General features: G+C 47.6%; 1 protein-coding gene across 1 annotated transcript in view; it reads left to right on the top strand.

Moving 5' to 3' along the window:
• The first annotated feature begins 306 nt into the window (after nucleotides 1-306).
• The window catches only part of syn2b (synapsin IIb), a 77163-nt gene continuing 66964 nt past the window's right edge, over nucleotides 307-10505 (top strand). The window contains exon 1 of the mRNA XM_008289961.1: nucleotides 307-1112. Within this exon, the coding sequence (XP_008288183.1) occupies nucleotides 669-1112 (444 nt within the window). The 5' untranslated portion in view covers nucleotides 307-668. The remainder of the gene's footprint in view (nucleotides 1113-10505) is intronic.

Here is a 10505-nt window from a genome sequence, read left to right as displayed (position 1 = left end):
AGCGGGGTGGATGGTGTTTGCATCCGTGAACTCCACCTCATGCGTGTTTGCAGGAAACCCCTTCCACTGGTTGCACACGGCACGCAGCAGCAGCGCTACGAGGCTGCAGCACGACACACCAACGTAGCCGATGATGTAGGAGGATGATGACAGGAGGGGGAGGAGGAGAGAGAGCCAGTGAGCGAGAGGAAAGGGCAGAGGGAGCGAGTGAAAGGGTGAGATAAGCAGAGAGGCAGCATCTCTGAGTGCATTCAGCTTGAAGCCGCTCAGGAGGCAGGAAGGCAGCGTGGAGGGGAGAAGCAGCACCTCAGCCAAGGGCGACGCCACACCTCTCTCTCTCTCATCACACAGCGCTGAGGAGGCGTGAGATCAGGAGGAGGAACAGCAACGCCTGCTTCGCTGGCTTCGCAGCACTTGGAGAGCTGTCTCTTGAAGACTGGACCAGAGCTGTATCCATCGCTTCATCCATCCTCCCCAACGCTTCCTGCTTCCATTCCTCCAGCGCTGAGGCAAGCTCCTCCGTCACGCATCCCTCGACCACCTGGACCGATCTGCTTCCTGTCGTTCGTCTAACCTCTGATCTCGCCGGCTACGCGTTCACTCCGCTCAGCAGGAGTCCACAGAGCAACCAGCTGATCCACTGACAGACCCGCCTCTCCACCGCAATCATGAACTTCCTGCGACGCCGTCTCTCTGACAGCAGCTTCATGTCCAACCTGCCCAACGGCTACATGACGGACCTCCAGAGGCCTGACCCGCCTGCTCCTCCTCCCCCAACTGCCTCCTCCCCCTCCCAGCAGGGTGCACCTCCTGCCACGGCTCCTGCTGCTGCCCAGTCCCCGACCAAAGCCCCGGCGCCGGCCCAGGCTCCAGCCAGCTCCCCCGCGGCTCAGGAGCGCCGTCCGTCCCAGTCGGCCCAGCAGCCCCAGCAGGCCCAGTCCTCCTCCTCCAGTGGCTCCTCTGGCTTCTTCAGCTCCTTCAGCTCCATCACCAACGCCGTCAAACAGACTGCTGCGTCCGCCGCCGGGTTCGTGGAGCAGACGGCGCCCTCTCCTTCCTTCTCCAAGAAGTTCAAGATTCTGTTGGTTATTGATGAGCCCCAGCACGAGTGGTAAGCGCTGAGACGGTGGTGACTCTGATGGAGGGTTGAGTGTCGTCCAAACGCCTGATGGCAAGTCGGTTGCTGTGTTGAGCCTCCATGAATGAAATTGGAAGTCTTGGTGACCCCTAAGAAACGAGCACGCTGTGTCTGAGTTTTCTGGAAGGCTCTTCACATTTGGCGTGATTAATATTTGGTTATTTGTGAGCCAGAAAGGATTTAACTCATGTAAGAGTGGGTGCGCTAGCCTCATGCTGACTGGCACATATTCAAAGGAAACCATTGATTTGTGCCGTCTTTGATGAGATCAAGATAAATAAATGGTCCACATGTTCCAGTAATGCAGCTACACTCAGGAAACCAGTGCTCGCGCCTCCTTCTGGTGTCGTTGTTGGTGTTTTGTGTCTTTGTGTTGAAACGTGTTCCTTGAAGCTGCTCCCAGAATAGAAGCAGCTCCATTAATCTGAACAGACAGGACAGACTCCTCTCTGGGCTTTGGCTTCACACATCCCACCACAGCCACCGTCACTCGTCTCTGTTCTTGCGTCTTCCACGTCCTCGTGACGCCATGCATGCGTGTGCTTATTGCAGTGAGTGTGAGAGCTGTGAGCGTTTCCATCCGTCGCCGGTACGAGTTGGCTAACAGGATGTAGCCCTTCAGACATCAGCTCGTACATCAGGCTCTGTCACACAGAGCGTGTTGCTCTGAATAAAACATTGTCTTCTGCGTGAGAAATGTGAGTCCTTGGCTGTGTAATAATGCTGCTATCGCCGCACATCTTGTTTTGAAGGCTGTAAATGTTTTCTGTGTGGCTGTTGATGGATGGAGGTGCAGCTTTATCTCGTCAGCCTTATGCTGGACATCCACGTGAAGAAGCAGCAGCCACACAGGAGCGCTCTGACCGTTTGGATTTGAGGGCTACTCTGCAGTGTTTTCCTGTGGAAGCTGCTGTTTGCTCTCAGACTGTAAAGCTGAGCATAGCGTCATCCTGTCACAAGCTCCAGGACAAGGGGAGCTTATCTGCCAAAGTCAGGCTAGAAGCAGCGAGTTGAACTTTAGGGTTTTAGAAGTCCAGGTGTGAACATCTAGCTGCATCCAACGCCCCCTCCTGGAGGACTGTGTGATACGGTCGGAAACCCCAAGAAAAAGCTCATATTTGGACCTTGACTTGAGTCTGGTGTCAGCTTGGATGTGTTTGGGCACATTCGCTCTGTTAGCCTGTTTTATTTCCAAAGCTAGCGCAGCTGGAGATGCTTCCTGGTGGATTAGAAAAGGGATTTCCAATCCTATGCTGGTAAACTGGATGATTAAATGATTCATCATTGATACACAAACGTGCTTTTAAATGCGTCTGTCTTTGGAGTCTGTCTGTAGGTGCTGCTGGGGTTGGACCTCCTCAGGGACGCCTGCAGCCTCGTGTCCCCTTGTTGTCTTTTGGTTTAGAAATGTGGGCATCAAAGGATTCTAAAAATCACTGTCTTTGCTAAAAACTAACACGTTTTATTTCTTGTGTATTTGGCACAAGAGCAGTTGCATCGTATTGTTCAAAGGCGTGATGTGTCAGTCGGGTCAGAACAACTTCACAAGATTCAGAGTTCTAGTATAAAAATGACCAATTTTAACACGTTTTATCAAAGCGTGCTGACTGTAAAGGCTCCTGCCCTCAGTCTGTCTTCTCTGGAGGACACCAGTCCCAGTGGGAGGTGGAGCTGGACAACGCCACGGCGCCGTCTCCAGGGAGGAGACACGAGGCCAGAGTTAGGGACACTGCAGCTTTAACATGGACTTTTGTTTCCAGCACAACATTATGCAGACGGTGATGCACTGAGACGCCACGAAACTGTACCGACTGAATGCGACTGTAAAGTCTACGTCATGTAATCCTGTTCTGGTGGCTCACGACTGGATGGCAGCTCGCCATGATGTGGCGACGTCTCTGAATGGGAGACAGTGCGACCTTAATTCATAAAAGAGGCATTTGAATGCATCGCTTTACTTCATGCAGTCCTACGTCTGGTTAGAACAAACTGTGGCTGCAAGCTGTCGCATCGGAACAGATGACTTTGGATTTACAACTTCTTTAGATATAGCAGCTGGTTTTTAACCAGTTTTATAAACACTCTGAATAATTTACTGTTATTTTGATGTTTTTCCCTGTTTTGTTAAATTACAAATAACTAGTAAAGTCACAGAAAACGAATGAATTTACACGTGAACCAAACGAACAGCCCAGAGGTGTGATGCTGTCCACGTCAGGAGTCTGAGCTGAATCAAATGGGAATCCCTTCTTTTACTTTGGACCATAAAATTTCACTGATTTTACTGCATTTAAATCAGCAAAAAATATTATTTAACAGATATTTCATGTTCTTTAAAAGAAAAATTATGTGTACTAAGGATTAAAAGTCGTAAATCATTTCCCTGATTTGTTCAAATCCAGAAACGTCCACATCGAACATGTTGTCACGACTAGTGTTCTGTTCTTTCTGGTCTGTGACGGTGTAATTACACCGCTTTACTCTATTTAATGACTGTTTTACAGGCTGCAGGCTTCCACCGGTTACTTCTATATTTTTTTGCCCCCTTGTTGCCAGATTTTGTCCGTTTTCAGTTACAGATTTTTAAACCTTGTCGATGCACAAACAGTTATTCCTGCAGGTGTTGCCTTCACAGTCACGTTGCTGCTGTAATTTCCACCGTCTTCTGGTGGTTTTATCCGTGAGTCGTGAGTCAAAGCGCTGACAATGTGCTCTGACTCACATCCTGAGCTGGTGTTTACTCGTGGACAATGTGCAGATGGATGCAGCGTGAGTTTGTGGTAACGCTGACATACCGTCACACCTGTTTGTTCAGTGGAAGCTGTGAAGTGTAGTATTTAGTCTGTGGAGAAACATTTTTCTTAAACCCTGTAATACCAGACCGGTATCACATCAGTCCAAATACCAGTAATATGATGCATTGCTTTCATAAGCGTTGCGTCTTGCTAGTAAACATCTGTCATGCAGACAGCTCCACATGAATATTGATGCTGTTCTTTTGGGGTTGACTGCAGGCCGAGGTTTCTTTTAGGTATCAGAGAGCCACTCTGCTAAATGATATTGATCTTCCTCACAGAGACTCAGCGATGTAGCTCAGACGATGATGCATACACCACATTTATCAGGATATACATAATACATGTGCACAGATTTGTTTATGTGATCTCAGACGTTGCTCAGACTTATGGGATGTTAGGAGATGTTCCATATTTCAGGGCCAGTCCACATGTTGCTGGACTTTTTTCTTTTGAAAATTCTGTAAAAACAGAACGAGGCCAGATGCTGTCAGCTCCACGGCGGTAAACCAACATGAACAACCTTCATGAGCAGGCCAGAGGTCTGAAACTCTGCTGATCCTGCCTCATCAGAGTCTTCATCAGAGTAAACACTGATGGTCCTGAACACGTTTGGAAGATTCTCACCTGCAGCTCAACCAGACTGGACCAGACTACATCCATTTTAATGACAGCATACCAGACTGCTGCTCCGCTCAGTGCGCCGCGTCCTGCAACCTTCTCAGAATGGCAGCAGACTGCATTTCAATAATGGATAAGACCTGATCCAAGCCAAGTAATAAAATGTTTAAATCAATTCCAAAATGTATCAGAAAATCAATGGAGAGTTCGTTGTGATGCTGGTGGGCCCGGTGGAGCAGCGCCCTGAGCCATATGGCAGCTCGTGGCTGTAATCGGCAGAAAGCTGGACTACACCAAACATAAATTATACTCTGATGGCGTCTGGTCCATTAGAAGTAGTTTCACTGGGCACAGACGACTTGTCCTCTAAGACTCTCACAGACAGAACCCAGTCCACATCCACGGCCACAGAGTAACACAGGAGCTGAAGAGAACTGGCACGCAATTAGTAGGAGTTCCTTCCACCTGTCAATCACAATTAAGTGAGATAAAACTGAGATGCTGATATATATAAATGTGGATGATAGTGATGAGGAGCGATGAGGCGTTTGCTCTCTGTCTGTCTTCTTCAGCTCTCTGTACCGTGATTCTCAGCTTGACCAGATTATAGCTCTTCTCTTCCCAAACTAAGCTAAACTTTGCATACTGATAAATTAAAACGAGCATTAAATATGCATTTGGCACGCTCTGCAAATTGATTGAAACTGGCCTCGATAGAAACGAGCTCCAGCTCCAGATGAGCCTGGCGTCCTCTTTAAATGCTGGCTGGCTGTTGTATAAGCAACCACAGCATCACGACTCCCCCTGCGTCTGATGAATCCTCTGTGCTACTACGATGACTTCCTCTGACTGTGCGTCCAGTAACAACGCTGCAAGAGCAGCGACTGAGTGCATTTCATGCATCCTTATGTAACAGACCTGAGCCCGTTGAGACGGATGGGGGACGGCCGTCGCCCTCCAGAGTCTTTCAAGGTGATACCGGCAGAGAGGGGAGGATTCGGGACGAGACGACCTGGGGATGTCCCTTTTATGGCTTTCTCTGAATGGCTGCTCCGTCCTGTTCGTCCCGCCCTCCTCTCTGATGGCTGCTGTCTCTGTATCCTCTCTGCCTTTTATCACGGCAGCCACTCTGTGGCTCCGGAGGAAGTGCTCCAGGTTCATGATGTGATGAAGTAATGAGAGCAGACGTGGTGATTCAGCAGTTTCAGCCAAAGGCCACATCTGCTCTCTTTCCTTTGCTCTCTATATCTGTCTCTCTCGCGGCCTCTTTTTTGCTTCGCCTTTCTTTAAATCTCTGTTTACCTCCTGAATATGCACTCTGCAGCTCCTTCCAGAGGGCCACTGAGTGTGTTCGCCACCTCGATTGCATAAGTGCCCATCAGAGGAGATTATTTCAGATTGTTGACTTTTGAAATGACTCATGGCAGAAGGTTTTGTTGGTTTGACTGCAGGTTGATGGTGAATGTCATCCCAACGCCCTGAAGCTAAAGCTTGAGCTTCAGCTCTAGTTGGAGAGAAAACTGAATATCCAGCTGAAGCAGCTTCACGACAATGGTACAAACATTCTTCTGACCCGGTTCCTCCAACTGAAGCACAAAAACTGGACAAGACAGGAGTGTGGAACCATCCTTTGAGCTAAATGCTAATGCACGCGTGCAAGCAGCAGATATGTTTATGGTGGTTATTTTAGTTGAGCATATTAGCATGCTAGTAGTTGCTAATTAGCACAAAATGCAACAGAGGCTGATGGGAATGTCGTTGGCTTTGAAGGTATTTGGTTATGAAGTAGTTACATATTGAAATGTGGCCTGATGTTGGCACTTGGTGGGAGGTCAAAGGATCACTGAAGTCACTGGGATTCATCCTCTAGGCACCACGAATGTCTGTACCATCCATCCAGTAAAGGCTGAGGCAAACAGCCCGCTGATTGCATCACAGGAGCGGGACCGGTACTTATTTTGGTCTGAACCAGCATCACTGTGACTGCACAGCAGAAAGGAGCTGTTTCTATGAACTCGGGTCCTGATGTGACGGCACCGACCTGACTTCAGCAGAAACCAGTTTGCTCGGCGTGCCTGGGTCCTGGCGTGACACAGCGAGAGCAGGTGGGGAGGTGGAGCCTTCACATCTCTGTCAGCATCACACACACCTGGACCCTCTGCTTCGGTTTGTCATCTGATTGCACATGAAGGAAGAAAAAACCTCCCACAGAATGCAGCATGTGCTGACGGCGTGTTCTTCCTCATTTCTGCTGAGTTTAGAGCAGAAACGTGGTTCGTCAGTAATATAGTTGATGCTGAAGGTTATTTGCCAAACGCAGTCTCCACGTTTTAACAACACACATACAGAACAATAGGCTATGAGGGTGTCTGTGTTCTCCGCTGGCTGTGGTCTGATGTGCTGGCAGGGCTTTGGCATTACCGGTGGCATTATGGCTCTCAGCTGCACGTCGTATTTCCGAACACACAGGCTGAGAACTGACCTTATTACAGCCAGCTGCAGTGTCATGTCGACTTTACAGGGAGCTCCTGGATCCGACCTCCTGATGTCTTTTACCTCTCAGCTCATGTCATTACTAGACTGGTGGCATTTGGAGTCCCACGGAAGAGACCGAATTAACTGCAAGGTAAAAACTATAACTTATGGAAGAGGACACGATGGTTAAACACGTCCAGCACCTGGGATTTGTGTTCAAGATGAGTATTAAAGCTATTTGATGAAGCACATTTCCTAGAGAGTGAAAGTGTGTGAGAACACGTCGTCCTGCCTGAAGGATGAGAAAACGCTCAAGTGTTGTGTGGCTGACGTTGATGTTTGGGTTCAGGTCTTCTACACATACATGTTGTTCTGTGTCGCCAGAGTCATGGCTCTGAGTTACCAGATCAGTTTTTCTCTGTCATACACTATAATGCTGTAGGACCGGACTTTACTACTCCTCTGAGGAAATGTTGTTCTTTATAGATGAATGAGAACTTCACAACAGCCATCACAACGTTTTTACCATCCAGTTATATGGAAGCATCACCGCCACAGAAACAGGACCAATGACACACGACAGGAAGTCGGTTAGTTATACCGTCTAACTGTACGTTTACAGTGTGACTGTCTGCCGGGGAGTCGGCTGTTTAACACAATGCAGTGTCTACAGAACCCACTGCACGCATTTAGTTTGGTTTAGTTTTTTTTACATGTGCTCCGAACCAGAATATCTGAGATCACAGAGCTTCCTGGAGGACTGATGGAGTAAAAGCAGACAAAAACAAAACTGTGCTGGAAATCAGCGCTGATGATGTCAGCTGGTGCGACATAAATAAAACTGAAGCTGGTTTTATTGTGCATCATTTCATAATATGCTCATGCATCCCATGTAATCTCCATGAAGAAAATCTAAATAGGTGTGATGCTGGTGCGTGCTCAGACCAGGCTGCTTGTGTATGCAGACTGGTGACACTGGCTGACTAATGACCGGCTTTAAGAAGAGCTTTTATCCTTCAGGCCTGTTGGGACTAAAGATCACAGATCAGCCGTTCACTCAATGTCAAGACTTTGGGGGTATGAGCGCAGTTAGCCATTTAGCTAATGTAGCTCTGACAGGAAGGGGCTGTCCCAGCTGTAGTCGGTAGGTGTGCATGTCTGCTTTTACTTTTGCGTTGCTGTTTTTCCGTGTGTGGCAGACATTTTGCAAAGACAATGAGATCAGCACAGCACTCACTGCCTGTGCTCTCTCCATAAATTTACACCTCAGTAGGCTGCTGAGCTGAAAGAACCAAACAGCTTGAGCGGCTTTATTCCAAAAAGTTTAATTTATCCAGAAAGCCACAGGCAGCAGTGTAGCCTGAATTAATTGTAAAGTGAATGATGCCAAAACAGAGCCGAGCTGATCTCTTACTCCAGCAAGCAACAAAGAAGTGAACTGTTGACAAAAGGTTTTGACAATCTTGTCAAAGATTTCATTTCGCTTGGCAAACAGCCATACCGACATGACACCAGTACTGTGAGGGTTTTTTCTGCCCTGACTGGGCCTTTGGGAGGAGACGGTAGCGTGATCCGTCTGGGTGCACTGAAGGCAGCCGGTCTGTCTCATTTGATAGAAAGTTAAACATTATGCTGGACTTCCTCCACCACAGTGAAGGCTGACGCCTCTCTGGGGGATGTGAAGTCGTTTTCTGTGCTTCTGTTTGTCTTTGTTTGTTTGTTTGTTTGTTTGTTTGTTGTGTTCCTCTGTATGTGTTTGTGAATCAGCAACGTAACAAGTACAGTAGAATCAGGATTCTGTTCAGTTTGAGCCGACAGGAACATGGCCCAGTCACTGGTTAGCTGCTTACATCAGCCAACAGCTTCAGCTCTTCCCCCAAAGTGTCCCTCCAACTGTTCAGTGAAATGGCAGCTTCTTGTCTGAAGTCGAGGATCTGGGGACAGGATTCTCCCTGAGTTGCTCTATAACGTGGCCGTAGTGTCACAACCAGAGTCCCTTATAATGTTGATGGAAACTACATGATCCACTTTAGAACGGTGTTCTTTTAGATGTAGAAAACCCGTTTTATAGTCAAAACAGAAACTCTAAGCATGAACCCACCCAGTACATCAGTGCTCTATAGAACAGTGTAAGACAGCAGAGGCCATCAGACTATTATGACAGGCTGGAAATAAAATAAAATAAAGTGCTCAATATAAAATGAATTTTGTCCACGTTATGATGTGAAAATCTACTTCGATCCAATGATGAAGGTATCAGGTGGAAGATCAATGCCTCGGCAGACATGCCACATACATCACGGCCAATTTAATGTATTCTTTGCACATGTTGACCTTTAGTGTGATTGCAGCGTCTCCGTATTGTACAAACAGACCTCTTAGATCCTCTTTGGTTAAATAGCCTCTTCAATAAGATGAGGAGGTCCTAAGAGTGATCAATCAGCCAGTTAAAGAAGCAGAACTGTGCAGATTTATTCACTTCTGTCCTGCTTTCCTTAAAACCAGCTTCATGTTTTTAATGGCAGAGGTTTGCGTTGAATATATGGTTTGTTTTAAATGAGTAAAGCTGTAGTTCAGTAGGTTGGGGCTATTATAAGGCATCTGTGCTTTATGAACCCAGATAAACTAGAGCTGATTCAGACTCACGGCTCACTGGTTCCTCCTGTAGCTGACTGACTGACCGACACACTGAGCTTCACTATCTGCTGCTTGCATCTAAAGCAACACACAGCTAAAAGAAAGCGACCATAACACAAAGAAACTGTCGTTATTATCACTGATTGTGTTTGTTCTGAGTCGCTGCAGTGGTCCACAGATAAACCTGTTACTATGCATGAAGCATACAGATACCTCAGAGGCCCGTAAACCGGACCAATCAGCATCACAACTGTGGTGAAATAGCCCGCTGTTGCCATGGCAACAGGTAATCCTCTTCAATAATCTTGAAAATTTGTGGTTGAATGGAGGGATAGAAGTGGTTCCAGTTTCTATTTAGTTGTCTGTGAATAAATGAAATGACGAAGACATGAAAGCTGGAGCTTCCTCTGCTGACACCTCATCCACCTTCTGCTCTCCTTCACGTCAACAGCCCCTCTGGCTCAAAGGTCACAGTTTGAACAAAGTCTCAGACATTTACATCAGTGACATATGTTCATGTGTGCAGGGATCAGATGGACGACCCAGTTCAGATCTAATGACCCAGAGTCCAGCTTGATGAAGAACATCCTCAGTGCTGCTGGATATACAACTTCCTGTGTGCACGTTGCTGTTTTGTTTCCACAGAGGTGCTGAGTGTAGTCATGCATGACTCTAAATTTCCTGTCGGTGTGAAATGTTGTGTGGTTAGGGTTAGGGTTCAGGCTAACCCTAACTGCCTCCAGCCCAGAGTCAGCTGGGATGAGCTCCAGCGCCCCTCTGAGCCGAGATGGAAGTTGGTGGCTGGTAGGACCAGAGGTGGCCGGTAGGACCAGAGGTGG

The sequence above is a fragment of the Stegastes partitus genome, unplaced genomic scaffold (assembly GCF_000690725.1).
Source record: "Stegastes partitus isolate 25-593 unplaced genomic scaffold, Stegastes_partitus-1.0.2 Scaffold14, whole genome shotgun sequence".
Classification (NCBI taxonomy): Eukaryota; Metazoa; Chordata; class Actinopteri; family Pomacentridae; genus Stegastes; species Stegastes partitus.
This window is presented reverse-complemented; position numbering and strand designations above follow the sequence as displayed.